The following is a 27705-nucleotide window of genomic DNA, read 5'->3' as shown; positions in this document are numbered from 1 at the left end:
CCTCTGAAATATTCAAGAACTGCAGTACGTCTGTATAGAATCTGTTCTCAGAAGACAAGTAACTAGGTTTGTTCTTCTTTAGCTCCTAGCTACAACCATGCTAGTCTGAGCCATATTTCACTTTAGGAGCTTGTTCGCAAGTCAGAGTCCTGGGACTCCAGGACGCAGAGATCCTGAACATCCCCCTACATGCAAAAAGGCTCCTTATCATAGTATTTTTGCTATTCATTCAATCTTTTCCTCTATTATTAACCTGAATGTCTAGATTTCAGTCATTCTTGTTTTAAAAGCCTACAGTGGTCTTTCAGTAATCTGACATTTACCTAGACAGAAATTCTGATCTACTGAAATTAATTACAGTCAATCCTATCAATTCCAACGTGGCTGAAAGTCATCCCGCCTCTCAACATTCATTCTTTCTCTCCCTTACTCTTACACAGATGTTCCCTGCCCTTTAATGCAATCTAGACAGCACCGATGCAGGAACTTTTTCCAAGGGTCTTGGTATTTGGAATAGCCATCGTTTCCACACATCTGACACGTTGAACCCCACCACATTTACTCTCTTACTTCATGACTATCTCTCTTCTCTTGTTGTTGTTTAAATATGCTACACACTATAATAAGCATATTAAAATTTGATAAAATACTTATCTTCAAGCTGTATACAAAAACACACATATGCCATTTTGCCTCTTCACTGATCTGCTAAACAGAAAACAATCTTGCTCTTTTTTTAATCATTCTTGTCCACAGTTACAGTGGAATATATGACATTTCTGAAGAAATCATAATTCAATGTCATTGATCTAATACTATTTGGCTGTTTTACAAGTAGCAGCATACTATAGCTGCAACTAGAAACAACCGTATCTCTAAAATATGAACAAAATATCTAAACGTATCTGTAGATCAAGAAAGGACACTACCCACCACATTGTTTCACTGTTTTGAGCAAAACAAGTATATGACAGAAATACCTCACCTAACCCTAGAAGAGGAAAAAACAAAGATCAGATTGTCCCTTCCACCTCCGCTGGCTGTGGACAAGAAAATCAACTTCATTCCTGTTGAGGCCACACAATAAAAAGGAGTGTCACACCTTCGAGAGCATGAGTTCCTCAGCATGCCAAGTTCTCTGGATGTCTTATCAAACCAGTGGAGACCATCCACACAACGCAATACAGTTAGATCAATTGTACAGGCACATTCTTTCTGTCATACAGATTGCATCATATAAATGCTCAACCTGCACAAAATAGAAAACACTGTGTGTGCAGTACATTTTTTTCTGGTTTCCACATGGCTTTTCACTTTGCCTTGCAGGAGATGGAAAAACTGCTCTGGAAGCAAGCAAAACCCAACAGCAGAGCGTGCCTACCAAGTAAATGCATGAGCAACCATCAGGTGAGAGATGCTGCTTCCACGTTAATGCAAACAGCAAGAGAAATAGCTGGTAAATCCCGAAACTGGAATCCAGCTCCAATATTGTGAAAGGCAAACCATCCTTTTTCAACCCTCTCTCCTCTTAAAGCAAAGAAAAATTATTAAATCTGCATAATAACTGAAGACATTTATGGAAAACTTTATCCCTTTACACTTAAGCATGTGACTACAAATCCATAAACTAATATATTATCTACAGTCAGGGAGAAATACAGAACTTGCATTTCCCTTACCATATTCTCTGTATCCTGTTCAAGGATAAACAGATTACTTCAGAGATTGGATTCCTCTGAAGTTGATGCAAGACAAGGAATAAAATCGAAGATGTCACCATCCACCAGTAGCTGTAGCAATTCTATTATTTCATTTCAGCAAAGATAGAGAATAGAATAGTAGAAAAAACTGTACAGTGATTCTTCAGGCATTCTGCTGCACAGCTGCTAGTTCTTGGCTGGCTAAATCACCTGGCTTACAGTGCTTGCTACTAAGTAAATTTAGCATAGTCTGGAACTTAAAATTAGCATTGCTCATAGTACAACTTCTAAAACCCAAATGAACTGAACTACTCTAAGACTATAAAAGATCCCTTTGCTTTGAGAGTCTTCAAGCTTTTATGAAGTTGAGAAAGGGCTATTCAAGTTAAGAATTCAGGCACAGATGGGAGAAGAGATTCACCTTAGATAGCCAACAAATATGCTGTAAAGCTGGGAACACAACTCCAGTCAGTTAATTCCAGACTAATTCTCAATTCAGTCCTTAAGATATAACGGTCAGATAAATTAAAAAAAAAAAAAAAAAAAAAAAAAGGAGGAGGCAAGGCCAAAAAACTACACAAATTGCTCCAAGTAACTTAATCTCAAATGAAACACTATTACAAAGTGATTTTACATCATCTTAGCATGCTACAAAGGGCCTTGTAAAACAAAATCTTGCTTGCTATATACAATTCCCTTCGAATTAACAAATACGAATATCAACTTGTGTTGTACTTGACATTGTGCAATGGGTCCCACCATGGCTGTGATCTAGCACTTAAAAAGCAAAGTTAAGTAAAATGGACTTTGATTCTAAACCTCCCTCTGTCATTGGCTCAATAACATGATACCCTGGATAATTCATTTAACTGACTTTTATCTCATATTCTCTGCTTACAAAAGAAAGCTGATAAAGAGTTTTGTTTGTTTTTCCCTTTTTTAACTGGAGTGCTTCTATAGAACTCTACATAAATATAATTTTCATATATGAGACTATACGGACACAAAGGCCCAGTTGAACTCTCACTAGTGGCAACAGTTTTACAGAATGCATTCACAATGTCTGCTTTAATTGTTTGTATCTTCCCAATATTTAATAATCTCAGGGTTTTTAAGCAACAGTTGTATACCTGTACACGCAGAATCTTTTAGAACAGCCAACAATGAAAAGCTGTTCCAAAAATAGCCCTCCACGCCAGTTGTTGCTTTCCTACTCCTGTCTCCTACCCTGCTATGCAACTACGAAAAAAAAACACTTCTGTCAAATTCTGTATGCAAAACAAACCTGATTAAAGCACACAGAAAAGTTTCATCAGAATTATCTCCTGCTCTACAATATGCTTAGGACAACGAAACATATTAATAAAAACTTTTTTTCAGAAAGACCTGGACTGCAGTTCAAAAGCACCTAAATGATGAACTATTCAATAAAGTACAGAGAGTGAAATGCTAATGGCATTCAAATGGCAGACAAAGAAATGTTATCTCCAGATTTCTTCTCAATGTGGCCTGACAGACTCCACTCAAAGATGTCGTAAGGTCACAGCTCAGTAACTGCACACAGGTGCCGGGGACCATAATGCCCATTATATGATACAGATATAGGTGGAAACTTCTGGTGCACATCATTTGTCATGAAATACTACTAGAAGAGTGAGAGGTCAATAAACTGGACAGGAATTTGCCAACAGTCTGTTCTGCTGCAATAGACTTCTGCTTACTCTTCTGTATAAATTTCTGTTGTGTAAATAGAGCTGTAGCTTTTACCATACACGTGGACAGTGTTGGCAAAAAGATGACCTGAGATAGCAAGAAAGTGAGTCAGTGCAGCATTTCAGAAGTCTCCCTCTGCCCAAAGGGCCCCATAATAACGGACATTTCAATGGTCAACATTTTCAGTGAGGGATCTGCGAGTGAGAAAAGAAAGTTATGGCACTGAAAAGTTTTTTGCTCTTCACTCTCCCTTCTACTCCGATCCTAAAACTGTAAGGAAAGGTGCTTTACGAAACTTCTCTGAGTCTGATCTCTTCTCTAGCTGCAGATGGTTTACTTCGTGGTATGTTTTTGGATAATTTCCAAAACTATCAAAATGAGAGAGAGGAACATACTAGTACTTACAGTTATGATACTTGCCACAATTAGCATTTTACATGAATAAAAACTGGGGAAACACCGTATTTTCCAGGAAAAAAAAAATAATACTGCTGCAAGTCTGGATTACAGATGCTTACCACCAGCACCACTATCACATCACCTATTCTTTACCCAGAAAAATCCTGTCAGTCTGATAGCACTGACAGCCTTTAATTACCCAAGCCAACATTTTGTCAAAGATGTATTTAATGTGCAGTATGAGAAACATTCTCTCAACTCTGCATCCTGGCTTACCAAATCCTAAGAGTGATCATATTTATTCCTAGACACTAGTGAGACATTTTTCATAATACATGTGTATCAATAAAATGCCATCTCAGAAGGTTTCTCAAAAGTCATGTTATTACATGTCCAGGTATGCTAAAAATGGATTTAGGCTCTGAAACTGCTGGGTGCCTATAAAGCCCCCAGTATGTGAGTCTGCAATAAAAGAAAGAAAAAGCCCCCTTTCCTTTACTTCCTCAAAGTGAAATAGGAGCTCAATGAGGAAAGGAAAATAAAGTCTGAAAATAAATTTTACTTGGCTGAAACATTTTTCACCTCATTTCCAATCTTTCTTCAGATTGTAGTAATTTTTACTTAGTTTCTTTTTCCCTTGTCTTTTCACTCTCCATCTGCTCCCGCGCAAAACATAGTAAGTAGCAAAATATCTTCCTAACTTAGAATCTTACTTACGGTTAATTAGCCAAAAAGATAAAGTAGACTTTAGTTTCCACATAAAAGGTAGAAAACTGAAAAATTACAGCTGAATCTCCTGAAAGTCTGCAATAATCACTGTCTATGTTACAATTTGAGGCAGAAATACAGGAAGAGGACATACACAGTATTTGCTCTGCTAGTAGTAGTAAATACTACATCAAAACCTCACAGAAAATTCAGATCTCCCCTAAAGTCAAAGTACTGATCTGATATTAAACTGAGGTACTAATACTTGAAGCAAATTTTCAATCAGGAGTCTTTCTGAGTGCTGCTCTGTTGAGATACTCTTCTTTTCATTCTATCACCACACCAGATCAGATCAGACCAGAGCAAAAGTTACTTGAAACTGCTTGCTGCAAAAGATCAGATACGTTTTTCCATTGAAGCAGCAAAACAATAGGAAAAAAGGCTCTTACTGACAGAGCAGGGAAAAAAAAAGAAAAAAAAAAGAAAAAACCACACCGGGAAAGATTTTACTTATACTAGTTTTGCTTTGTTTCATGGGTAGGGGACATCAATCCACCCACCCCTACCTCCCCCCCAAAACAAAACAAAACAAAATGCAAAACTTCCACAAAAAACATCAGGGATATGACTCTGTGGGCACAAAAGAAAGATAACTTCAGTCATGCAAACTCAGTGGCATGCAACAAACTGAAAAGCTTGCCTTAACTCTTTTTAATCTTAACTTTGATTTTGGGCAATGCATTACCCATACTTATTGGGCATAAAACTTAACGTTTACCTGCTGAGTTGCAGAAGTTTCAAAAGAAACCATTAGGTTCAATTCCCATGAAACCTCTAACTCTCCACAGAAAGCTGTGTCTAAAGATTTATTATCAAGTACTTCAGCCTTGCTGGCTATTGGTTGGCTCAATTGAAGTGCAAGAAAAGCTACAAAAACATAAGACACACCATAACACTGTCTTGCTGTTGATGGCAATTAACGTAACCATGGAGTTTTCTGTTTGTTTTTTTCTGGGGGTCGGGTGGAAGCGAGGAAGGATGATGTTGAAATTATTTTCTGACTCATTCCTTAAAAAGACCCTCTCTCCAACTTTTACCCCTAACAAAAGCCTGAAGCATGCCTTAATTTATACACCTTTTGGGTAGACAACAGCATGCAGGGAGAACGTTGCTAAAGCAGCATGTGGTAAATCTATTTATTCCTTAGCTTTCTATAGCATTCCTGACTGAAAAGCTTACATTATATTAATGTTACATACCCCCAGTTAGTTAACTAAAAAATATACATTTACATTTTTCATTGATCCTGTCACTTCAAAGGCAGCTTTCCTCCCTTTCTTAAGGGAACAGCAGGAGAGGGGAAAACCCACAATCAAACCTGCCTGGGAATGTGAATTAATGAGACCCTCTATTTAAAGATTTTTGTTGCTTCAAGTCAGGCTGAAAACAGCTGCTCTGCAGTTCTTCTCCGTCTTCTCAGTGGATAATGAAAAATGATTCATAAATTATTTGGAGTTGCTATTTTTGCAGCTTTGTAGCAGTGCTATGTAACATGAAAGTACTACTATGTTTTGATGACAACATGATATGCACTATCATGAAAATATATATTTTGTAATAGCCTGAACATCTGATTAATGCTTGCAAGGTCACAAGCAGTGTTATCTTAAAAACATTAATTTCAGATGGGCAGGTGTTCATAAGCATTACACACCTTGGCAGATCCAAATACGACAAAAGCAAACAGGTAAAATCTGCTTCTGTCTTAATTCAGATTCCTAAGAAAGCAGCTTTGACAATCTAAACATTAAACATGGAAATGTTTAGATGCTAGCAAAAATGTTGCACTACAAACCACAAGGAACATTTCCTAGTAGATTGACCCCCCCCCCCCCCAAGTCCCCTCCCAAACCCCATAAAACCTAATGCCTCTGTTGCAGGAGACATTTAGAATACTAGTCAAAAACTTATATGCTACCTAACCTAAAAGCTGTATTACACAAAAAACTTCAACTATGTATGTCCCCTTTTATACAGAGATTGCCTGCTACATATGACAGGAAAGATCAATTTGATGCCTTCAGCAACAAGTAATTTATAACTTATCCAGCATATCATTGATTAGGACAAGTCAACATCACTTAAATATAGCAGTTCAAATTAAGAATAACTATAGCTATGATGCTAAAATTACAACATCTATTTTCATAATGGAAAACAGAGAAAGGTAAAGATAGTGATAGTATGTTATAAAGATCCTGGTCAAATGGAGAAAAAAAACAGAAAAATTAAAGAAAAGTATTCCATTAACTGACGAAGTCAGTTAATGCTACACCTAGATAAAATTTTTGATCTATAATGTTGAAATTTTCTTTTTATTAATTGCAAAAAAACTCCTAACCAATATTTATTTACCATCTGATGTCTTCTGTAGCTCTGCTTTCAAATGTTCAATTTCTTTCTTCAGTTTCTCATCGGTTGCTTCTCCTGACTCTTTCTTTTTACTGCTCCCCTTTTCTTTCAAGGCCTATTAGAGAAACAAGCAAACAAACAAACATAGTTACTGCAGTTAGTTTTGGTTTAATTAGCCTAAGATATTAATACAAAAAAAAAAACAGAACGTCAGCTTTGATCTTGCAAAATGCCTATAGAACAGGCAGGTACTTAGTCACTCTAAAACAAAACAAAAAAGAACACTGGAAAAAATAAGCTCAATGTTTTAAGTTGATGTGAAGAGTTGTAATAGTATGTATAGTCTCCTGCATGACAATCTCTGAATCAAGCCCACAACTTCTGTTTAGGCTATAAAAGGCTTTTTGAAAAGACAAATACTGCAAGTGACAGACCCCACCACGTTTATGTATAACTTGTTTTAATAGGTAAGCCACCCTTATTTAAATTGTCCAATATATCATTAGAAGTCTCTCCTTGCAGGTTTGTAAGTACTTCTTTTATCTTTAGAATATCTCAATACCCAGATTAGATATCCAATTCAAAGTAAAATTAAGAAAGCATTCAAAAGCCCTGTAAGTAGCTAGGTACAAGAAGAGTGTGCTTACTGTACTCTGAAAATATCAGTACTATTATACTTACTATGCATGCTCTTAAGACAATTACTATTTGATGACTTAAAAGTATTATTTCTAAAGGATAAGACCCCCATATTTAGACTCTCTGCTCCTACAGCCTCTACTTGCCAACCAAGCATCATCCTTGCTATGGAAAAAGCAAAAGAAGTGGTAAATGTTTAGGGAGAAGAAAAACAGAACAACTGAGATGAGCATCTCTTAGGTGAACTCATGGTATCAAAGAGATTATCAGGCATTAATGGGGGCAGAAGGGAAAGATTACTTCAAGCAAAAGAAAAGAATAAAAGTTGATAAAACTTGGAAACAATCCAAAGAAAGGAGCTGAAGAGAAGTTTCCAGATGTAATTCCAAGACCAGAGATTGCATTAGACTGCTGGTAACAAAACATGGAAAAAATTCCATTTTTCATGAAATAAAATTATAGGGGCCTCATATTGACATCTTTACTTCTGTTCTCAGCTCTTTCTATTAATATACAAATAGTTATTTCTATTAAGTTTCATCTCAAGTCCTGTGCTCCATACAGCTACTGAATAGTGACCAGCGCAGACCTCATACTCTAGGATAAACACGCAGCATTTACACTAACAGATTATAAATGTTGCCATAAACGCAATTGCTCTTACCTCTCTCTTGTGGTAGAGTGAACATTTGTAAAGAAACAAACACAAGGGCCAAGCCATGGAGGACCCCAAGTCATAATATCTCTAAAGCATTATAATAAACTAATTCTGAACACTTTGCATCTTGAGCAGGGTGGAGATCTACCTGCAGCATGCTGGCTGGACTTGTGGCTACCATATTTTTCAAAAAAACATAATCAAAAGCAAATGAAACAAAGATCGTAAGGCTACAGTTCTAGTTCTGGCTATCAGTTACAAGCAGCTAAGAGAACGTGTCATCAGGGAAACAGACACCTAAGAATGAAAGCAGCACAGAAAGGGAACTTTCAGTTGAATCCCAGCAGGAAAGAGAAAAGGCGTACCAGGATGCAGCAGTGACACATTCTATGGCTGAGGCTGGGAGTCTGTATCATTTTGATGAAATACCAAATTCCAAAAATTCAGAATCATTGCATACTTTGAGGAATACCTAAAAACACACTCCACTGATCCTTATTTTAAAAGATCTCTCAAAGATTATTTTTCACGCCTTTTAGTACTTTTGCCCAAAGTCTTTCTTACCATCTGAAGATTTATTATAAAAAAAGTTTATGGTGCTACACCATACAGCACAAACACTGCTCCAGAAAGAGTGGAAGAAAGCCTGGACATACCTGCAGTAAGTTTTGTTTTGACAATATGCTGTAGTGAATAGTTCTGTAAATATCTTCACACACTGGGTATCTGCACTTTAGCTTATAGTTCAGTCACTTCCAAGAGAAGTCAAAACAACCAATGACAAGAATTTGCCGATTTCCCTTCCCTTATACAACTGTACACTGAGCCAAATTATCAAAAATGATAATTCTTCTCCATTCTTCTCATAAACATAACATTCTTTAGTACACTGGTGGTTCTATTTTTCCTTAGGTAAGATGTTTTTGCTAACAGCAAAACATTACTGCAATAACTTACTGGGACAAAGAAAGTCTAGCTAGGTAGTCGGTTGACCCACCATAAAAATAAATAAATACAAAGACCAATTTTATTAGCTAGAAAAGACATTGCAGGACTAGAGCAAGTCCTGTTTTATAAGAAACAGCCAGCAGCAGAGCTGCTGCACTGGAGGCTACTCCATACTGGACTGCAATAGCCCTGACATAAGCAGCCAACTGTTAAGGGTAAGAAAGGTTAAGATTAGCGCCTCCCTCTACCTTGCTAAAATTAAATTCAAAGAAATATTTTAAGTAAATACCAGTATTTCGATGAGATTTATACTGAAAAGACAGAAATTCATTTATTTGGATTAGTCTTCTTTCTTAATAAGATGCTACTGATTTTTTTATTCAGTATTCTGAATTACTAATTTTAAGAAAACTGTCCTTATTTTTCCATACCAAAAAACAGCCCCAAAACATTTGGTATCAAAAAGATTTAAAGCCCACCACCAGATTATTTTATACTAACTACCTACTGTTTAAGAAAACAATTGAAAAGGTTATAAGATACCTGCTGCAGCATTTCATTTTCAGTTATGTACTTTTTGGCTGCTTCAGTAGTGTTGTTTACTTGCAGTTCCAGAGCTGCTTGAGTTGCCATCTGTTTTGCCAGCTGAGTAAGAAGGGTAACAGTACGTCTCAATACACTGGTGAAGAAATACAGTAAAGAGCACAATAATTCACAGCACAAATTAAAAAAAAAACACATAAAAAACAAAAAAAGAAAATCAATACAAAATCCTTTTCCCTGGCTTCATATGAGATGTGAAACAAAACCACAAAGGACTGTAAGCACTTAAAGGGAAACAACCAGGCTCACCGATGACAAATAACAGTACAGCTGAAAAGATTTTTATCCATCAGAAATCTGAGTCCCAGCTCTTATTTTTTACCTCCTGCAGAAGAAAAATTCACAACCATTAAGGAGCCAGAAACCTGCTTTGCTTAAAGGCCGAAATACACTTAAATGACCTAATGTTTTAAGTACGATGGATCAAGATGGGTAAGATCCAAGCAACAGTGTTATGGTAATAAGTATGATATAAAAATTTGATTAAGGACCTGACCAGGATAAAATTAACAATATGAACCTACTAATCCTCAGAGTACTCTGTAGATACTGTATAAATCATAATATACATAAAAGTTAGCACTCATATGGCACCTCAAATCCAAGCTTTGCAAATATCTTTCTTGGTTTGAACTTATGATTACCTCTTTGTATCACTATTTTCATGCGCTACCTTGAAGTTTTTCACAACGATAATCTTGCTGAATTAAGGAAAGGCCAAGATAACAGTGAATTAAATTCAGTCTTACAGAGGAGGATATTAACAACTTCCTGCACACTGGAATGGAGTATTCCTGTACTCCAAGCAAGCTATCCTTGGGGAGAAAAAAAAAAAAAGAAAAAAAAAAAAGAAAATCAATCAGCCCTCCTGGGCCTTTACCTTCCATGGTAATCTCCCATTGGATTCTGCTGAGAAGATATCCAAATAAGCTGAAACCTGCACTCCTGGAATCCAGGGTTCCATTTCTACTATTTTTCTTTTTTTTGGCTCTTTCAGAGTTTTAAATTCCACAGTCTCATGGTCACTGCAGCCATAACTGCCCCCAACCTTCCTACTTCAACCAATTGTTCATTGTTTGTGAGCAATAAGCTCAGCAAAGCATTTCCCCTAGTTGGGTGATCAATCACCAGTGCTAAGAAATTGAAGACAATACACTGCAGAAATCTCCTGGATTGATTGTACCTAGATACTGGGGTGGCCGAAGTCTTCTCCTTCCTGAATACCTGCAATCATGAGACTGCTTCCAGCTGTTTAAAGAATGCCAGATCAAGCAGAGGAAGTAGATGAAACCGTCTATAATAAGCACCCACAACATTACCTGCGTAGGCCTGTCCTCTGTTCCTTACCAATAAGCTTTTGATTGGCTGTTGCCAGTTCCAAGGCAAAGCCCAACACATTCCTGCTACTCCTTTGCAAAATGCTATCCATTCTCCTCTCCTTCCCTGCCCGTCTTTCCTGAAAAGCCTGTATCCATCCATTGCACTCCAGTCATACAAGTTATCCCATAACATCTTTGTAACACCAAAGCTACAGCTCTGCAACTGTGCACAAACAACACCTGTTGTCAGAGATACTCTTGCCCCACAGGACACCATCCTGTCCCCGTCCAGCAGTCTTAGTTCCCCATAGGACACAATTCTGTCCCGTCCAGCAGTCCCTGTTCCCAAAGAGGGTCCCATGATCACAGAAGCCATAGAAGCGCTATCAGCAAAACCAGCCATGCAGCCAGATACTGACTTGCTGGATGCATCCATTCTTCAGCCTTCTCCCCTCACAAAGACTGACCTGAACAGCACCTGCGTCCACACACCCTTTATCTTTTATTTCCAGAGATTTGTGATCACTCTTGATATACCAAGGTGCTCACACACATGAGCAGCAAGGGGTAACAGAGGACTGGACAAGCCTCAGTAGCCTCTCCACTTCTCCTGAGACATCAAGTCAGGTTAAAAGACAGGTGCCTCTGTCCCTTGCTGGGGAGAATCGCTGGTAATCATGACTCTCCTTTTCCTCTCTGTGTGACTATTTGGTAGAGACTCAGCTGGCTACAAAATCTCTACATAGAGGCCGTCATGTACAGTGCCCTGGGCACAGGTAGGGGACATTTTCTGCAACTGTAGAATCACAAGTGGAAAAGGAGCTTTTGTTGTATTGCCAGAAGCAACAAGCTTCTACCCTACATCATCTTGGGAGTTTCCATTCACCACTTTTTTGGAAGTCTCCAATTAGCCTCTGTGCTGAAACAAACCAAAACTGACCTGAAGAGTCAATCAGGGGCATCCAAATACCTACTCACACCTACACATGGCTTTAATTTGGTTGGGTAGTAAAATATTGACAAGTCAAACCAAGGAACACACTTGGTTTTTTTCCTCTGACGGATGTAAATCTTCTAACTAATACTCCTATTCCTATTTATTCACAGTATTTGTCCAATTAATTTAGGTACTCCCTGCTCAGCTGAGGAGATTTGCAGGTAGATTTGGCAAATGAGAAGATTCACAGGTAGTCTTGGCTGCTACTGGCTGATAGAAAATGGTCCTATTATCCTGTGTTATTAGCTGTATTTAAAACATCCCCAAAGCAATACCAAATTTAAGAGTACAATCTCACAGTAGGCCAGCTGTCATAAAGTGCTTGATCTGAAATAATACGAAACCTTCTTTGGAAGCTGAAACATTATCCCACAGTTCCTAACTCTGAGCTTTAGATGAAATAGTTAAAGTCAGACTCAAGCTTGCTTCTTAACACAGTAGGATGCAATAATACCAGCTTCCAACATACTAGGATTATTTTAACAATGTTTTAGTTTGGAGGTTTTTTTTTCCTTTGTTTAAAAGAGAAACATAGGGAATAAGTTTAAGGAAGGAAATAAGTATTCCCTGAAGAAACTCCTTCAAAATAAATCTTTTTTTCAAACACGTGTTCCATGTGTTGTTCACATACCCTTCCAATCTTCAAACATTTGTAAGGTATTATTTTCCCTGATCTCATTTGCCTCACAGCACAGCCAATCTGCTTAATTCTTTTAATCTCTTGAAATCAGCCTTCTGATCTTTCTTCTAGTTGGGTTACTTTGTGCAATAGTTTTTTAAGAATCGCACTACACAGAAATTATAGAAGTGTTATACTTACAGCCAAAAAAATAAGGAAAAACCTGAGAGATAAAGGTTTCTTTGTGATCGGAAGAGTTTCATCTGAATATGATCAAAGGCACTGGTATTGACATTTACAGCCTTTTCACTCACATGAGCAGCTGAGTACTTCTTAACTTCTCTAATGGCATCTGTAAACAGAAACACATTGTTTTTATCCACATTTTGGGATATACATGTATAATAAACCAGACACAACACCAGAAATATGTATTTGGGCTTTCTGCCCAGCAAACAGGCATAGCACAAGTAGAGGCATCATTTATGTTATCCATAAACTTTAATGATAAGTTTTGAAACAGCACTGAAGCAATAACACAGTTCTGGAGTTATGCCCAATCATTGCCCAAAACGTTACCAGAGACCCTAAAGACAGTGTCAAAAAGCCACTGCTGTTAATCTGAAGTAAAACCCAGCCCAGTGGGCAAAGAGTAAGAAAGAGAAGGGAAAAAGAAGAGACTCCATCTGAAGTATTTGCCTCACATGGATTCTTTTTAGCTATGCATGTGTTTTAGTAATGACAGACACAGCATGCATTTTACGCTTGAGTTGCAAAGAAAAAAACTCTACTGATTTCAATAACAGTCATCAAAACAGGAAGACTGCAGTAAAACAGTGCTGAACATAAGCAGAATCAATGGACTACGCTACACCTTCGCTACCCTTCATCTGCTCCACTATATACTCTTGAAAGCAGTATAGAAACAGAAACTGACCCAGTGAGAGTTTGTATTATTCATATGACAATCTATAAAGTCACCATACAAGCTAATAAAACATCTAAAAATCTCTTCCTGCGCATCTACCAAAACATACTTTTCACATCGCAGCTTTACGCCTGCAACATTAAATTGCTGCCGCATTTCCCTAGTAGACAAAAATCAACTTTACAAACATGAGTAACATCAATTACACATTCATAAGTTAGTGTGTGTATGTATGTATGCATATATATATTTTACATATGTATGTGTGTATATAATACACACATTACATATATATATACACATGCACACATACATACATACATAAAATGTAAAACTTCAAACAATACAATGAAGACTAAGATCAAAAATTCCACACTCCTCTGCTATGGAGAGATTCCACTCCTGCATTAATTTATCATCTTATACTGTGACAACACTGCTTTACTTCACCCAAGTCTGCCTTTCCTCGAACATCAATGACTATCACCAAATCAAGAAGTAAACTTTGGTCAAAGTTTCTGATTGGAGTTCAGAGAGAGTAACTGAAATCCACCACTTTTCAGTGTTAACCTATTTCCTGCAGGATCTACTACTAAAGATCTTTTAAAATAAATTGCCATCTACTGTCATGTATGCAGTGCAGTTAGGTGTTTCTCTTAGCACAAACAATAAAATCATACATTTTTTCTTGGTATTTAAATTAACTTGGAATTACGTAGCATTTTTCATTGTAAAGTACTGTAAACACCTATCTCCTATCCATGTTGGTAAGCTATTTCTACCACTGAAATACAGAAGATACTTAACAATACACAAACAATGCAAAGCAGTCAGGACAGACATTAAGTAAGTCCGGCAGATGGTCTTCATTCAAACTCAGATTTCACTAGAACTTTATCCTGCTTTATACATGTCAGGATCTACTCACAGCAAATGTAGCCAACAGCTGATTTTATCTGTGCTGAGTAAGACTGTCTCGAACAGCTTTAGGATATTTTTCTCATGAATTATTTTGACAGGAACTGAGAGGAAGAGTGCCATCTACTGTATGCTGAGCAGCTCAGCCAACATTTGTATCAAATCTTTCATTTTGCTTTCGTAAGAAAGTGAAACCAAGCAGCAGCCTAAATGCACTTCCATTTCCCCCCCTCATTCACTGCTATATTAATATGCATTTGGATTCCCAGTCTTCACACAAGAACACAGTATAAGCTCTCTCCTCCTCTTCCAATCTGTTGTAAAACTGTTAAACAAAAATTGTCTTACATTAGGCTTGAATCCTTCCAATCAATCTACTGCCACAACCCTCATATACCTGCTACATTCTTCCATTTGCTAAGAAATTATTTAACACTTACCAAGAAACAAGACGATCAATAAAACTATTATTGTAAGGAATGTCTTGTTCCAAAAAATTGCCATTTTGCTCCATAGAGGAAACATAAAAATCTTCTGCCATCTGTAAAATAACACTGTGTTATTCAAAAATAATTAAATACTAGAAGAGCATAAGCATAGTAAGCTCACAGAGGAGACCCTAGTTATTGATACAAGACCTAAAAAAAAGCATTTTAATTGCAGCAGAATTTACATCAGGTGTACACAACTTTTGCAACAGTCCATTGCACTTGTCTTTTTTTGTTCATTGCCAGTACAGGCAAAGACAGACAGTTTGACTTGAAAACTACCATATATATGTGTGTATATAAAAAAAATATGGCAGGTATGCTCCACAGGTGTTTTATTTTAGCTTTCACTTTAGTTAGTTTTACTTTATCATCATTAAGTCACTACTACATTACAATAAATTGAGAGATGGGGTAAAAAATGTAAAATCCATTCTGTAATTTTTATTTTCACCCACTTGTTCTCCTTGTTCCCAAGTAATAATAAAAAAAGGAGATAACCCCCTCAATGAAGTAAGATCATTTCTACTGTCCTTTTTCTGAAGGCTCATCTTTTATACTGACAAGATGAGTCCGCTTAGTTTCAAAGCAGATGTTCAAACTGTTATTACATTCTAACTTGCAAGTGAAAAACAAAGGGATAAGTCCCAGATTTGTATTTTAATGTCAAGAGTTAAAATCTCTTTCAAGAACATAAATATGCTGGCGGAGGAAGCAAATTCAGAGAGAAAGAGGTACAAGTGTGAAGAGCGCTTCTTTGTTTTAACAATCACCTGTCTACTCAATATTATTGCATGGATGGATCCGTAAGAATTCTCAAGTTTGCAGCACAAGCAAGGAAAAAACATGTGGTATGCTCAACTGAGCTGAAACCCACCAGAGAAAACAAACTAGTTAGTTCTCCTTTCTTCTGCAGATTAGGATCAGTGTTACTATGCAAATGAAGTAATACCTATATTGGTACCTAATTACGCAAGTAAAATATCCAGCTTTTGTTAAGAGTATTCACGTTCTCCAGAGACTTAAAATTTATCATTTAGCAAAGCATTTTCAAACCTACTAAGAACTCGATTCAAATTAGGCTGTAACATCATCTCCAACGTGTTCTGGACCAGAAAAAATTAAAGCATTTTAGCATTTTATGTAGAGTAAACTTATTTACATCCTCTAGTATCATCTGAATGCTTTATAGCGGACAGCCATAATCTTTATCCACCAAAAAGCTTACTTTAATCAATACCAAGTGACAATCGAAAAGAAGTCATATTGACCAACTCTTTGAATGCGTGATTCTCCAAGTTTCACACTGATCTTCACTGAAAAAGAAGTGATTACCTGAGGTACTACCTTAGGTCAACTATATCGCTAAATTATATTAAGACTCCAAAAAAGGTCTCTTTACTGCAAAGTCTTCCTCTGTTACACTGTCATCCTTAATTTTCTTGCAGAAGTATAGATATTCACATATACTAGTGCTAAATTTCCTTTTGGTGACAGAAGGCACAAATACAATCCTTCCATATTATAATAGTAGCCAAAACTACATATATTACACTCCCTTAGCAGTACAGTTCTGTCTTTTGGGGAACCCGTATTTTTATATTGTCAATATATGTATTCTCCATGAACTTAAAAACTTGTTAGCAAATCTGAAAAGGAGTTCAGAATCCCAGAAGAGTGTAGGCACAAAAGAGGCACAGTATCTGTTTGAAGACTGACAAGTGAGTACATTGAAATTTTAAAGAACAGAAGGTTTGCATCTTATTTTAACTGTGCATGCTTCACCATTATGACAGAACCAGCTTCCAAGCCACCAAAAAGTGTCTGGCAGAACCACTGTTCTTTGGTACTGTCACAACTACTAAATCTCATCTTTAACCTGACAAGTTTCTTGTGACATTGTTGTTAAAAATAGAATTGAACATGTCACACAAACGGATTTCATTCTTTCAGAAACTATTGCTCAAAAGAATAACTGAATGCTAAAAATCAGATTCACTGAAGCTAGTGCAAAAATCCAGCCTCTGTGTATCATTAAAAGCACTGTGTTTAGCATTTGCATAAACTTCTGTAGCACTGCAGGTTATGAATTTGCCTTTCAGCTTCAAAGATTGGATTCAAGGTCCTGTGCATATTGTAAGTGAAACTTTACTAATACTTTCAACATACGCAATATATGTCATCAGCTTTCAAACAGTCTTGTAGGTAACTTCCTCATGCATAAAGCACTATTAATAATCTGCTGATTACAACTGCTGTATTTGCCCCTTCTCACATATAGACTTGTTTTGACTAGAAACCAGTAGAAAACATGAGAACTCAGTAATCTGTATCACAGTGTTGAACTCCTCATGAGCTGGCTTCATTCTGCTTTAGCCTTCACCCCCTTCTCCCCCCCTCAAGAGTCACTGATGTTCTTCTGGAGAAAATAAAATTCTGTTTCTCTCGCCTCTTATACAGAGGCTAGCTTCTCTAGCTTTCCTTATTTATTAAAAAGAAATAAAAATAGTATTATCAAAGTTGAACACATACTTAGAAGAAACAATCTCAAGACAGTAATGTAAGCCAGTCCTTTGCACACAATACAAGCAATTAATGTTTTGTTTCTGTTACATTTCTTTCTCTTAACAAAGGCATTTATTTGACAAGAATTATTGATTTTTCTTAATACTTGCATGGTGTTCCAAAACTACCATTAGTATGCTCTTTTTATGTATGTTTAAAGATGTGCTGTCTTACAGTTGTCCTGAACCTTTTACATCAGGTAGAAGCCTGCATTTTTTGCAAATGCTCACAGATTTCTTACAACCCTTACAAATGCTGCATACAGTTAGCTTTGAGTATCAGCTCCGCCCTGCACCCATGTCTAGTGCACCCCAAGCCACAGGAAAGTCGCTGTGGTGTTTCACATCATACACTCTCTGAAGAGGCCACACTGTCCCTTCACCTCGTATGCTTCGTATGGGGCTCACGGGAGATGCCCTCCTTCACGTGCCAACTCCAAAAATCCCGGGGGACGACGGGGGTGGGATGAGATTAGGTCCCACTTGCTGAAGCAAAGCAAGATGGGTCCGCACTGGGAACCCCAGCTGCGTAGGTTTATTAGAAAAAAAAAAACACACACACAAAAAACTTCTAAGAAGAGGTTTGCGAGCTTTGAAACTTCTGGTGCTTGAGTCACGACCGGAATCTCTTTATTTCTCAACCAGCTGACGATGTAGCACAGCTCAGCGTTTATAAAAGCAAGAACACACGAAGCCGCAAAGCAGAGCGAGCTAGCGCGGCCTAGCGCGCACTTGGTTCCTACCTCAAAGGAGAAATAAAAGGCAGGCAGAGCAGTAAGATCACCGCTATTTCCCCGTACAGGAAGATGGCAACGGCCGTCCACTGGAAAGTCATCGCGGCGGGAGGCCTGCGCGGAGAGAGCACCGCCACGCCACGCGCCGTAAACGCCTGCCCAACGGCCGCCGCGCCGCTAACGCCTGCCCAACGGCCGCCGCGCCGCGCGCCCCCCGCCGCGCCGCTAACGCCTGCCCAACGGCCGCCGCGCCGCGCGCCCCCCGCCGCGCCGCTAACGCCTGCCCAACGGCCGCCCCCTCCCCCGCCCCAGCCTCCGCAGGGCGCGCCGTTAACGCCCCTTAACCACAACTGCGGGGCGCGAGGTCCCGTCCCCCGGGGCAGAGGCGAGCGAGCGCCGCGAGGGGCCACCGATCCTCCCCCGCCAGCCGGGGCCGCCCCCCCCTGCCCCTGCCCTCGCAACCTCCTCGGCTCCGGCGCCGCGCTGAGCCTGATGGCGACGAGCCGCTCTCGGGGGGGCGGGGAGCGAGCGAGCGGTGCCTCGCCCGGGCGAGCGGGACGGGTTGGGAGCGGCCCCGCCCGCCGGCGCTGTGGGGAGGCGGGGCCGGGCCGGGCCGGGCTGGGCGGCGCGGGCCCCGCGGCCTCGGGCGCGGCGCTGCCCGCGCGCAGCAGGGAAGCGCAGGAAGGCTCCAGCCGCGTGATCCCCGTACGGGCCTGTTCTGCCATTTTGCTGACTCTGTGTCTCACCGCCCTCCTAACTCCTCCTTTTCGCCTCGAATAGCCCTCCCCTGACCACTCTTCCCCCTTGTTCCGCGCTTTGCTACATCTCTACGTGGCCTTGGGGCTTTGTGATAATTTACCTCGGTAATCTTGGCCTTTTTGTGGTTTTATTGACACTGGCCTTACAAGACTCTGCTCCCCACAGGACCCCAAATCCACGAAGGTTGGCTGTTCCTCACGTGCCTTCCCTCAAGCACCAGCAAAATCCAGCCGTCCTTCCCAGCGCCTTCGGCAGCTTGCTCATGCTGTTGCCTGTGACGCCTTGCAACCTCTCCCGCTGCACCCAGGGTTTCCCACACCCCCTTTAGTTAGCGCAGGCCAAGGCCTGATCAGCACCTTCCTTACTTGCCTGCAGCCCCCCTTTGGGGAATTCTGTCCCAATTAACTTCCATCAAAATGATACAGATTACATAAATACTGTAAATAAAGCCTCTTTGTTACCCTAATCCACTAGGACTGGAATGGGTTAGGAAGTTCTTGCATAAGTAGTTTTGAGCAGAGTTGTTTGCAGAGGTACTCAGTCTGAAACTGTTTACAGTTTATTTTTAAGTGCAAGCTCTCCCAGGTTTGTGGCTCGGGGGATGAGCCACTGTGTTACCATTTCTCTGGTTGCTGCCAACCAATGTCTGGATGAAAGGTTACATCCCAAATATTGATTGTGCAAAACATATCTGACAGTAATACCACTAATCATTTAAATCCAAACTACACAATGGAAACAGTCTGGGTTTTAAGAAATATTTCTGATATGTTTCCGTAAACATATTTAATAAGAAGCACAAGCAAAACATAACCTCTTAATATGTCTTAGTTACTAAATTTTAGCTATTGGCCTACAGCCATTATACTCTGTAAAATAACAGTTTCCACTTCTGAGCTGCTTTCACAATGCTTTTTAGCCCTGTAGATTGCTCAGCAAGTAGCCCAGTCCCATATTGCTCAGCCTGTATATGCACATCCTTGCTGGTGCTGAGGCCGAGTCTGCTTTTCACTGTAGGGGCTCAGGAAGATCTCAGAATGACTCCCTCTGTAGAGACTGTTGTGCACTTCCACTGCAAAGGCTGCATGTTACCACCAAATCTGGAATATGATCCAAGGTAGTGAAGGAAGAAAAGAGAACCTTTCTGCAAATATCTATGAGACCCCTATTTTGCTGAGTGCCCTCTGCCATGCCTGGAAGGGTATTCTTAGAGCTGAACTTGGAGAAGACTGGTCTAAAGCTTCCTCCCTCACTGTGAATCAGGATGCTTGGTGCCTTTCAACATAGTAACTGGCTGCTTTAGAAAAACTAACAATGAAACATAACACTTGCAAAAATACCTTTCTCCCCTATCAGTAAGGTGGCAAAGTCAAGCTGCAGTTGAAATATGAAATGCTTGAATGTGTTGTAACAAGTAACAGCTGGTTTAAGGACAGAAATTCTACCTGTTAAGTCTCTGCTGACAGAAAGGCAAGGAAGGAAGTCCAGCCCTGTCCCATTCTGGTTTGTCTTGTCTGACTCGTGTCCAACCATCACACACTGTATTTGCCTAAACATCAACCCAAGACAGATGAGAAGCCCAAGAGAGAACTTCAGTAGGGAAAAGAGAAAATAGGATTGTACAGGGTACACGAGGGAGTAGGGGTTACTTCAGTAGGGTGAAAGTTGCAAGGAAGTACAAGCATTGATGAAAATACGACATTATTGTGCAGAGTGGCTTAAAAGAAAGAGCTGTATCAGCTGTGGGAGACATAAGACCCAAAATAAAGCTTTTATACTTTGCTACTTCCAGAATAACTTTTTTAAAAATTTGAAGTTAGTTAAAAAATGTAAAGACTGAACACCTAGTGATGTTACAAATAATATACAGACAAGGAATACGTCTAGTGATTTTAGAGCTGAAGAACTGTGTTTTCTCCTATTCAAATGACTCATAATGAGAAATATAACATTTTAAAACAACCAAAAGTTAAATAACTTTCTCAAAGGTATATCTTTAGCAATTTACATATGTCAACAGTATAGGCTGTTCAGAGTATGACTTCAAGACCCCACTTTTGCAATCTGTTTTCTGTCAATACAGAAAAGTATATGTACACACAAAATTGGCAAGAGCAAGAAGCTATACAGCTTCACCCAGAACCATCAACTTCACCTACAGAAAGGGATGATAAACTTCCATTGACTTTGACGATGAATAATTGGTCCAGATGAAGCACTCCCTAATCACTAGCAATATTAACTGCAACCTACATCTTATACTTCAGGCAGAAATTGCTGACTGATATCACACAGGCACAACAACTGCTGCATTCAAAACGCAAGAATTTAGTTTCTAAATAGGTCAAGATATTTCAAGTACTCTAAAATACTATTTCCCCACTACTGAAAAAAGCCTTGCATTTGTGTTAATATATTGTATTATATTTAATAAATAGCTTTCTTCTTGTCTACTGTGTGCTTCATGGGATAGTTACAGCAAATGGTAGTTGATTTCTCATACATTAGTTGCAGCAAAGTAAATGAGGCATTTGGGAGAGAAGCAATAATGCCACAGTAGTGCTGAAGTTTCACCTGCAATGCTATGTATAGTTCTGCTCATCCACAGTCATGGAAAGTTAACAAACTAGAACAACTGAAAAACTGGTTGTCTGAGGGAATGAAGAATCTATTATGCCAAAAAAAAAAAAAAAAAAAAAGATTGTTTTGATTAGCTTAGGACAGCTGTAGTTTCCCATCTGTGAACACATCAGGCAGTAACCATATCAGGGGCTAAACATGCCAGAAGAGTTTCGTGACTTCCCTGTCATAAATAATGAACGAGACTTAATGACTTAGGTTACCCCTTTCAACCTTTTTTTTGTATGATGCCTAAGTGGGAGCATAAACTCTGCTAAAAATGAGCAAGTGTTTTATGCCACTGCATTAAAAAAATTATGGTAATCTAGATATTTAAATTATAAAAAGATTTGGGCAGTGGCATCAATAGAGAAAAAAAAACTCAGACTGTATATAGAGCATTTAATAAGAAATAATTACAACTGTAAATAAAAGCAAGTAATTTATTAAAAAAAATTGAACTATTCACTTGTATATTCATAGCAGTCTCAGAGTCAGAATTCCTAATTACAGCTAAGCAAGTTCTAGTATGAATTTCTGTATAAACATATAAAGTAAACAAATGAACTGATTACAAATAATTGCACTGCATAGAAGATGTGCGAAATTTCCCTTGCTGAACAAATGCAGCTGGTATGCAATTTTATTATCTTGTTCTAATTTTCACTATTCCCTCCTATACAAAGATTCAAAGCCAAGTGGGTGTCATGCTTTGATAAACATGCCAGAAGGCAAAAAGGACTGCAAGATCCCCACTGAGAAAATCTGTCAGCTTTTCTTTGACCTATAAAATTCTGTTTTGGTAGGTGAGGGGGATTTAATCTTTTATATAATAATTATACAGTAGATAAACTGTATTTAGTTAGTCTGAACATTCAAGTCTTGTTCTCTATATTCAGCTAGGTTTCTAGTTAAGATAACACTGTAAACTTTTAAAGGGTGTTCCAACATAGTCCCTCCAACTTCATTTTAAGCAGAAGTGTAAGACATGTACTTGATTTGAGATTACTGAAAGTATTTATGGTACTACCTACCAATAAAAAAAGGTACCTTCCACTGGGCAATGAATTATGAGCGGGAAACAGAATTTAAACCATTTCTTCATCTTAGTCTCTTATTCTTTCTGTCATCTTTTACCTATTCCAGGTTTCTTCCACTGTGAAATCCAGAATTTTGCCAAGTTGTATGGAAAGTTTTAAACTGCAAGAGGAACATTAATGTAAGAGGGGATACTATGCTGGGTTCAAGGTCTCACTGCCTTTAAACATTAAAAAACCCTTAGCATAAAGTACAATTTATGCTAAATAAAGCAATTATTTTTATAATTGCTCCACTTATTATTTTGGTCTGAAATTTTTTGTTATTTATAAGTAGTCCTTCTGATTTTAGGAAGTTAAAGCAAGAAAAGTCCCAAATTTGCAAACATACTATTATAAGCAATTGCCTTGTGCAAAACAAAATTCCTGGAGTCTTGCAATGGTCAATCCTCTGTTGAGTAATATGTTGCAAATAGAATTCCACATTCATGGAATCTGGACTAACTCTTGAGTGGAAAATATTGATAAAAATACTAAAAATAAAAACTATCAGCCTGATCATAGTGTTATACTGTTTTGAAAATATTTACACAATATATGAATTTGACTAATAAACAGGAGCCCAAGTAAAGCTATAACAATGCACCAGCAATTTCAAAATACAAGTTTTCATATGATACTTACATACATAGTTTAAGTTATCACACACCATAATGATCATTTAGATAATCTAAAACTGCTGAGGTACTTGATAAAACATTAAAAACTTTTTTTTCTTGTTTTGAAGTTATCCGTTCCATCATGTACATTAAGTGATGGTGAAAACATGTAAAAGGAGTTCCATGCTCAAGAGCTATGTCAACCCAATCCTGGATGCACTTCAAAGGTGTCTCTTCATATCCGGCAAACATAGCTGGATTAGCTAAGAGTCCTCTAGCCACCATTATACCTTCAAATGAGAAATTAAAACAGAAAGTTACAATAAAGTTTAATGTTAAACTTTCCTGTTGATTTTGCATAGCACCTATTATGTCAAACATACGATGTTTGTGGACTACTAACAGAAGAATAAAGAACACACGGTTACTTCAGAGAAATTCATTTAACATTCGAATCCCCAGAGCATCTGTGTGATCTGTCAAGAAGTTCAACTTCATGATGTGCTGTTCCAGAAACTTTGAAACAATACACAGGACACAGACAAGAAACCTTTCTTGCCTGCTTTTTAAACAGCAATTCAGTTGTATTTTGTTTTCACTTGCTACATGCAAAGGGATTTTTAGTGCAACTCAACTGATTAACTGACCTAGAATCATCTTTCCAACAAGAACGCAATGTCTCAGTTATAGGAATCAAAGGGTTCTTGGTCTGCAGCAAATCTTTGCTTTTCAGATAAACCAGCATATTGGCAACTCCAATCCTAAACTGTCAGATAAATCCAGCCAAGTTCGACGGTTATTTTTCTGTGACAAAATGATTCAGTTTTGCCTGCATTGTAAATAATCTTACAAGATAGGATGATCAAGTTTCTTTCAGTACGATACATGACAGAAAAAAATTCAAAGTTTTGGGATTGTACTTCCTGTATTTTATATTTATGTTTTTGATAGATATCTTAAACCATAAAGATTCTTTATACTTTTGTTATTTAAGGTCAGGTGGGTTATGAGAACATCCTTTTCCATTATGTATTTTTTTTTTGTATTTACCCAACAGTACTTGTTTTAGGCAAAGATATTTCTTCCTGCTTTGGCTTTGAGAGGAAAGCCAATGTGGCAGGTTGGTACTATCAGCTTCTGTTGCTCCTAAACACTAATAATACTGGCTACTGTTCTCTGTCCTGTTGTTCTCTCTCTAACTGTAAGACCCAAACTCTGTATATCAATACTACTTCAAAACAGATATTGAATTTTCATACTGTCCTGAAATCCTAGACATCAACAGGAATCCATTGCGACAGGCACCAAATAACTGCATGGATCCTAAAATTCCTTTTCATAAAAATTTTACAGTTGAAGTATCAGACAAGTTAGATATCTACAGATAGGAGAGTGGAATGTCTAAATATGTCCTTGAAGCTATCCATCTTAACTGTTGTTAAGCATCTGGCTCAACCGTATTTCCTTTTTCTCTGCCTTCTTACTGCAAGAAAACTGTTCCCGTGTGCAGGGAATAGAGTTTTCTAAGAGGAAATTTACAGTTCTATAAAAAAATGAAGAGCTTTGTAAAAAGAGGGAGTGAATATTTGAAGGTCCCTCTGAGTTCCACTACTGAGTGATGAGATGACATAATTAAGCAAAGGCTTTTGTAATCTGACCTTGAAATCTTTATTTGTGGTTTTGAATAATGGTGCTCTAGTGCTCTAATGACTACAAGAGATTTTGTTTATGAATTTGTAAGGCATCTAAAACATCCATTTCATTTGTCAAAGAGTGGGAAAAAAAAATCACTCAAATCATGTTCTACTTAGAGGCAAAATAAATGCTTAGAAGTTTGATTTCCAAGTTTATTAAAAATAGTGTTTAATCTTACCATCTGCTCCTGTCAAGTGATGAACATTTTCAGCATCTTTTAAAGTTTTAATGTCTCCATTAGCCACAATGGGTATAGACATACTTTGTTTAATAATTTTAATTGCATCATAATGTACAGGCTGATGTCTTTCTTCTACATTTCTCCCATGTACTGTAATCCATGAAACTCCACTTGCTTCAGCTTTTCGACACAGGTCAACTGTTCTTTTCAAGTCCTCATGGATCCTAAAATTCCAAGGAATGGAAACATTATCTAGTAACTTATCTGAATTCTGTAAGAAGCCATCAGCTAAAGCAGAGCTAACAAAGACGGTATGAATAACTGTGTAACTAAAGAAATGCTATTGATGGAAGGTAAAGAGATGTTTTAATAAAAATATATGATTTTGTTGTATTAAAGTCACCATTTAATTTAGTATTATCCAATTACATCACATCTCTGAAATAAACATGGTTTTACAGAGATTTAGTAAGGATGCCCAAATGTTCTAAAATAAATGTCATAACATTTTGCAGTTCTGTGAAAAAAAAACTCTCTCTGAAATGAATCTCCTTTTCTGAAGGATTGTAAACTGAGTTCAAATTTAACTGACCAACATGCAAAAGCCTCACAGGAGTCATTCTCATAGTGGAGTGTTGCATGACACTTGCAAAGCAAGGCTGAACAAGACTTTCCAAAAGTTCAGGAGGTGATGAAAGGAAGCAGACTCTTTTAGCAGCTGTGGGAGGCCAGTTCCCAGTTTTATTACTCCTCCTTTAATGGACAACAGCAACTGTGGCTCTGGGCTCTAACACCTCACAAAGTTGTCACAATTGTACAGACTATGCAACCCTCTTATCATTGCTTTTCTTTTACAGAATCCTACATATTTGAGCTCATACATTCATATCTTTTGGACTGTAAGCCAACTCTAGCATACAGTGTGATACATGGGCAAGTTAAAGGCTGCTGATTCCATTGTCTCAGATTGGGATTAATTGCCCCAGATGTTCTTGTACCAGCTGACATCAAAAAAAACAAATCTCAAAAATCTTCCCATTTAAGGGAATGACAATAACGTGTCACATTAATATTAAAGATATGTAATCATATTAAACTGCAGTGTAACTATTACACTAACATGTTTCTTTTCCCTTAAAAAAAAATTAAGGAATTCTAATTTTTTGCTGTTTACAGTATGTGGAAGACCTACCTTATTTTAATAGATACTGAAAATCTAGGGTTGTCGATCTGATTTCTTATGTGTCTCACCATATCTCGAACTAGCTCTGGTTTATTTATTAAGGAAGCACCATAACCTTCTGCCATTGCCCATCTTTAAAAGAAGAACATTTGTGATCTACATTAAAAAAACCAACCAAACAAACAAACAAAAAAACCCAACAAACCTACACACCCCAAAAGAGATTAATTTCAGCCAAATATATCACTTCAGTTTTTCTGTCTTGAGAATGTGTGGTTAAGTAAGCAGAGATCATACTGGTTGTAGTTCAATGATGTGTTTGCAGCATGGTAACAGCTTTTAGATACCAGTTCAGTCCCTATTTTATAATTAGAATTTTGGAAAAGTTACTAATCTCTTCCAGTTCAATCTTCTGTCTACAGAATGGACTCACAAGAAAATCATGAAAATAAATTACGATTTGATTAACACTGATTTAAATCGTAGATAAATGAAATAGTCTGATATCCACTCCCAGCCCCGGCATATGGGTCATGGATTTCTTCTAAACAAGAGATGACTTGGTGTTGAAAAGAAATATTTTGAAGTGCAACTAAGAATCTGATTTCAATAATACTCTCTTTTACCCTCAACTTAGACATGCTTATTTTTGCTTGGCAGAAAATAACCTCTGTTGTTAAATGGAAGCAACAATTTATAATTTTTAAATAGTTTTCCTTACATAGGCAGATGAAGTATACACAGTTTGATTATTTTGAAATCAGCATGCACAAGAAACAAAAGCGTACATTTCTAGCCTGAAAGGAATTTCCAGTTTGGCATATTTAACTGTGGTAGCTTAGGAAAAAAAAAATGAGTGGAAATCTCAGATCTCTCCAGAAAAGTGTTTTCTCAAATACTGTAATTTTAAGTCAAGACAACCTAATCTGAATAGACAAATTAGATGTTTCCACCATAATATTAACTTTTGCTTTCCTGCATTTATTATCTGATGGTTTCACTTAGAAAAACACTGCTTGACAAGCATATAATGGTTCTCAACTGAGCCAGTTAGTGAGAATCTTCATTGGTACATTAGTACTCCTTGTCTCACTGTCAAGGCAAAATCTTTATCAATTTATTGAGTGAGCAGATCACTGATTCACTGTATTTATAAACCTAGTAAAAAATGGAAGAAATTACTTTCAGCACCTCCTGAATAATATAATCTGTATAATTATATTTT

At 37.9% G+C, this 27705-nt stretch overlaps 1 protein-coding gene across 4 annotated transcripts in view; it reads right to left on the bottom strand.

Moving 5' to 3' along the window:
- Positions 1-27705, bottom strand: part of DUS4L (dihydrouridine synthase 4 like) — a 41229-nt gene that overhangs the window by 3498 nt on the left and 10026 nt on the right. For 2 of the 4 annotated variants that reach the window (XM_062582280.1, XM_062582287.1), the window contains exons 5-7: positions 26490-26612; positions 25295-25521; positions 22155-23711 (exon numbers count right to left, since the gene is read on the bottom strand). In XM_062582280.1, coding sequence (XP_062438264.1) covers positions 23464-23711; positions 25295-25521; positions 26490-26612 — 598 coding nt within the window. In that variant the 3' untranslated portion in view covers positions 22155-23463. Of the gene's footprint in view, positions 1-6935; positions 7048-9720; positions 9857-12916; positions 13068-15001; positions 15103-18356; positions 18462-18809; positions 18914-22154; positions 23712-25281; positions 25522-26489; positions 26613-27705 lie in introns of those variants that run through there. The other 2 variants (XM_062582306.1, XM_062582296.1) reach the window with 2 other exon arrangements.

Source organism: Rhea pennata, chromosome 1, assembly GCF_028389875.1.
Source record: "Rhea pennata isolate bPtePen1 chromosome 1, bPtePen1.pri, whole genome shotgun sequence".
In the NCBI taxonomy this organism is placed as follows: domain Eukaryota; kingdom Metazoa; phylum Chordata; class Aves; order Rheiformes; family Rheidae; genus Rhea; species Rhea pennata.
This window is presented reverse-complemented; position numbering and strand designations above follow the sequence as displayed.